Here is a 5,311-nt window from a genome sequence, read left to right as displayed (position 1 = left end):
TTGCTGCTGGAGCAAGTTGGAAGTTAAATGTCAGGATAAGTCACATCGGGAGCAGTACAACCCACCTTCAGTGGCACACAAATATAACATGGAGGGTTTAAATAGAGCACCATGCACCTCTGGTTGAGGACACCAGCACTGCCCTCTCTGCTGGCACAATGCAATGGTGCTGGAGCTATGTGCAGTCCATCACTCACATTACTGCTGAAGCCAATTACGTGAATGAGTAAAGTGACATAATTGCTGCAGGTTTGGAGAAGGATTTAATAAGAGAGTAACGGTTATAACATTAACACTTTTCCAACTTTACTTTTTTTCTTCAAACATCTTGGTACAATCCCTTTAAGTCTCAGAGCTATGTTTATAGACAATTACATACTCCAGGTTGTGATAAAGTACAACCTTAAGTGGCAGGGGACCTGTATACAGAGTATTGAAGGGGGTTATCCCATAAACATTTAACCCCTAACCACAAAAATAATTATACATGTATGATCTTTGGAGGTTTTGTAGCTGAAATCTACACAGATCCTCAGAACAGCGGACCCAAATTACCCTGCGTGAATGGAGCAGTATTCAGACATGATCACCGATACTTAATTGCACAGGGTACTTAGGGCCCACCGTTAGCGTCATCATGGGGGTCTCAGTGGTCAGACACTCGGGGTTCATGGCATATGTTCTAATGGAATAACGTCTTTCACTGTATGTACAGTTATCCTGCTTCACCTGGACCAGTGGCAAGTACAAAAAAATGCAATAAATGTGATTCTGAGAAATGTCACATATTCTCCAATTTAATCAAATTTTATTTGCCAAATATATGGCACTAAAGATAAAAATTAATATCCCTGTAAATGACCAAAATTATCAAACTTTTACATGACGTGAAACTGTTAAAGGTCACAACTTACTGATGATCACAAAAAGTTAATAAACATAAGCAATTTTTTTCCCCATTTCTTTTGCAAAAAAGCAAAATATGGCTATTACTCGGTGATGCCTCATGTAAAAGAGAACAAAAAATAAACGCTACCTCAAAGCAATAGGTACCCAGGAGTATGTCTGGTAGCGCTGGCTTCTCTGCTATGGCTGAAAGTTTATGAAAATGTTATTGCCCACGATTAAGCAGCTACTCGTCACACACACAAGAGACAGCTCTGGGGTTCCCCGAGACTAACTCTCCAAAAGCAGCGCCCCAGTCTTAGTGCAGACTGGTTATACCCTCAGTTCCTGGGAAGGTAATGCATAGTTTGTTCACCCAGCACCCAGATTTACTCTCGTCACAGGACCAGCAAATGTTTTAATAACCCAAAAAAAGCCCGAATTCCAAAAAGTACTTTGTGTTACTCCCAGCTTTACTGTGATCATCTCAGGGAGGTCTGAGGGAAAGCTGGAGAAGGTAGTGCACCATCGAAGGAAGCTCCTGACCAACACATCAGATGTAGATCGGGTGATACTGTTTAGCGGTCAGTTTTTGCCGGCAGGTTGGACACTTTGCCATATTTTTAATGGAGTCTCGGAGGCACTGACTACAGAAAATGTGACCACACTTGGTAGAAACGATGAGACGTCCACTCTGTACAATCTATGAGAGAGGTGAGAAAAAAAGTGAAGTCAAGTGGAGAACATCCAAGAGAAAAAGATACAATGAAAAAAGAACAATGTATAAGGGTTGCCCACCTATGACACCATAAATTTGTGATATTAAAGTGTGAGATTCATTTTTAGAAAGAGATTACCGTATTTTTCGGACTATAAGACGCACCGTTCCATAAGACGCACCCCAAATTTGGGGTGATAATTGCAGAAAAAGTGCACCTGAGCAGGGTCCCTTCCTGCTTAGGTGGGCGACGCCATGGCCTGGTGTCTATGGGGGGGTTGCGGCGGCAGATGTGCTGTCACTTCCTCAGGTGAGGTGACGCCGCAGCCCGGTATCCAAGGTGAGCAGCAGAGCTGTGTTAATCACCAGTCTCTTGGTGGCGGCGGCCATCTTCCTGAGGCCACACGTGCGCAGATTGAGTACTCTGCTTCCCAGGGCTTCAGGAAAATGGCCACGGGGGACCGCGCGTGCGCAGATCGCGGCGACCATTTTCCTGAAGCCGAGATCTCAATCTGCGAACTCGGCTTCAGGAAAATGGCCGCCGCGATCTCAATCTGTGCACGCATGGCCTCCCGCGGCCATTTTCCTGAAGCCCCAGGAAGCAAAAAACTCAATCTGCGCACGCGCGGCCTCAGGAAGATGGCCGCCGCCACCGAGAAAGCCGTGACTCACCCAGCTCTGCTGCTCGCCTTGGATACCGGGCCGCGGCGTCACCTCACCTGTGGAAGGGACCCTGCTCACGCCATACCGCTCACCGCGCCTCATCATCCCCGCACCTCTGCCGCCACCACACTGCCGGTAAGCCTGCATTCCAACTATAAGACGCATCACCCATTTTCCTCACAATTTTTTAGGGAAAAAATGCGTCTTATAGTTGGAAAAATACGGTATATATATGTGTGTGTGTGTATAAAAATATATATATACACCCACACACACACTGCTCAAAAAATAAAGGGAGCACTAATATCCCACATCCTAGATATCACTGAATGAAATATTCCATTTTTAAATCTTTATCCATTACATAGTGGAATGTGTTGAGAACAATAAAACCTAAAAATGATCAACGTAAATCACAACTAATATCCCACGGAGGTCTCGAGATGGAAAGATGCTCAAAATCAAAGTGGAAAATGAAGTTACAGGCTGATCCAACTTCAGTGGAAATGCCTCAAGACAAGGAAATGGTGCTCAGTAGTGTGTGTGGCATCCACGTGCCTGTATGACCTCCCTACAACGCTTGGGCATGCTCCTGCTGAGGCGGCGGATGGTCTTCTGAGGGATCTCCTCCCAGAGCTCGACTAGAGCATAAGACAACTCCTGGACAGTTCGTGGTGCAACGTGACGTTGGTGGATGGAGCGAGACATGATGTCCCACATATGTTCAAACGGATTCAGGTCTGGGGAACGGGCGGGCCAGTCCATAGCTTCAATGCATTCATCTTGCAGGAACTGCTGACACCAGCCACATGAGGTCTGGCATTGTCCTGCATTAGGAGGAACCCAGGGCCAACCGCACCAGCATATGGTCTCAAAAGGGGTCTGAGGATTTCATCTCGGTACCTAATGGCAGTCAGGCTACCTCTGGAGAGCACATGGAGGGCTTTGCGGCTCTCCAATGAAATGCTACCCCACACCATTACTGACCCACTGCCAAAGTGGTCATGCTGAAGGATGATGCAGGCAGATCGCTTTCCACGGCATCTCCAGACTCTGTCACGTCTGTCACATTTGCTTAGTGTGAACCTACTTTCATCTGTGAAGAGCACAGGGTGCCAGTGGCGAATTTGCCAATCCTCGAGTTATGTGGCAAATGCCAAGCGTCCTGCACGGTTTTGGGCTGTGAGCACAACCCCCATCTGTGGACGTCGGAAACTCAGACCATTCTCATGGAGTCAGTTTCTAACCGTTTGTGCAGACACATGCACATTTGTGGCCTGCTGGAGGTCATTTTGAAGGGCTCTGGCAGTGCTCCTCCTGTTACTCCTTGCACAAAGAAGGAGGTAGAGATCCTGCTGCTGGGTTGCTGCCCTCCTATGGCCCCCTCCACTTCTGGTGTACTGGCCTGTCTCCTGGTAGCGCCTCCAGCCTCTGAACACTATTCTGACAGACAGCAAACCTTGCCACAGCTTGCATTGATGTGCCATCCTGGATGAGCTGCACTACCGGAGCCACTTGTCCGTTGTATAGTCCGTCTCATGCTACCACGAGTGTGAAAGCACAATCAACATTCAAAAGTGACCAAAACATCAGCCAGAAAGCATTGGTACTGAGATGTGGTCCGTGGTCCCCAAATGCAGAACCACTCCTTTATTGAGCGTGTCTGGATGTTTGCCAATAATTTCTATCTGTTGTCTACTCCATCTGCACAACAGCATGTGAAATTGATTGTTAATCAGTGTTGCTTCCTAAATGGACAGTTTGATGTCACAGAAGTTCGATTTACTTGGAGTTATATTCTGTTTAAGTGTTCTCTTAATTTTTTTTGAGATATATCACACACACACACACACACACACACACACACACACACACACACACACACACACACACACTACGGTTCCAAAGTTTAGGGTCACCTAGACAATTGTGTTTTCCATGAAAACTCATACTTTTATTAATCAAATGAGTTGCCAAATGAATTGAAAATCTAGTCCAGACATTGACAAGGTACGAAAAAAAGGATGTGGTATTTTAGTGTTCCCTTTATTGTTTTGAGCAGTGTATATTATATATATCTCTACAAAACTCAAAATCTGTAGTAGCCCGCTCTATACAAATTCCACAGTTCTTGCCCGATTTGGGTGAAATTTGTCAAGCCCCCTCTCCACCCACAGGAGCAGAATAATGCGCACGTTAAATCTCGCTAGTGTCCCCCTGTCATGAGCTTGAGACCCTGAAATTAGGCCCTATACATATAATGGAGAAATGCGAAGGTGAAAGTATAAGTACTGAGGGGAAAACAACAGTTGTGACTGATAGTGACAGATTATAGCCACGGCGCCAAAGAGTCGCTGCTAAAGCGGCCGCACCAACACAAACATTCCACAAACACCATACAGACAGCACACATACACCAACCCACAAGCACACCACAACGTAAATGCCACAACACACCACACAAACACCAGACCAGTCTAGAAACACACAACACAAACAGCACCTCATATAAATACCATATGCACACCACATACACACGCACGGACGGACCACACATGCATGCAAACACACTCAAATGGATGCACCCTACGCACACGGACGAACATTACTAAGCAGCAACATTGGTCAGGCTTTCACACTTGCGTCGGTACGGGTCAGTCGCTAAGCGTCGGCGCGACGTACCAACGCACATTGTGAAAATGTGGCACGACGTGAGCAGCGGATGCAGTTTTTCAACGCATCCGCTGCCCATTCTAAAGTCCGGGGAGGAGGGGGCGGAGTTCCGGCCGCGCATGCGCTGTAGGAAATGGCGGACGCGACGTACAAAAAAAACCACGTTTTTTTCGTGCCGATGGTCCGCTAAAACATGACGCATCCAGTGCACAACGGACGTGACGTATAGCCATATGTCGCGATCCGTCGGCAATACAAGTCTATGGGCAAAAAACGCATCCTGCAGGCACATTTGCAGGATCCGTTTTTTCCCCAAAAAGAAGCATTACGTTGGATTCGAAATGACACAAGTGTGAAAGTAGCCTTAGGCGA

The 5,311-nt window shown here is 46.6% G+C and overlaps 1 protein-coding gene across 1 annotated transcript in view; it reads right to left on the bottom strand.

Annotated features, from left to right (window-relative positions):
* Window positions 1-1,290: 1,290 nt before the first annotated feature.
* Window positions 1,291-5,311, bottom strand: part of RNF4 (ring finger protein 4) — a 56,663-nt gene continuing 52,642 nt past the window's right edge. The window contains exon 8 of the mRNA XM_077280167.1: window positions 1,291-1,588. Within this exon, the coding sequence (XP_077136282.1) occupies window positions 1,439-1,588 (150 nt within the window). The 3' untranslated portion in view covers window positions 1,291-1,438. The remainder of the gene's footprint in view (window positions 1,589-5,311) is intronic.

The sequence above is a fragment of the Ranitomeya variabilis genome, chromosome 1, assembly GCF_051348905.1.
Source record: "Ranitomeya variabilis isolate aRanVar5 chromosome 1, aRanVar5.hap1, whole genome shotgun sequence".
Lineage (NCBI taxonomy): Eukaryota > Metazoa > Chordata > Amphibia > Anura > Dendrobatidae > Ranitomeya > Ranitomeya variabilis.
Note: the sequence above shows the minus strand (reverse complement) of the source record. Positions and strands in the feature narration are given on the sequence as shown.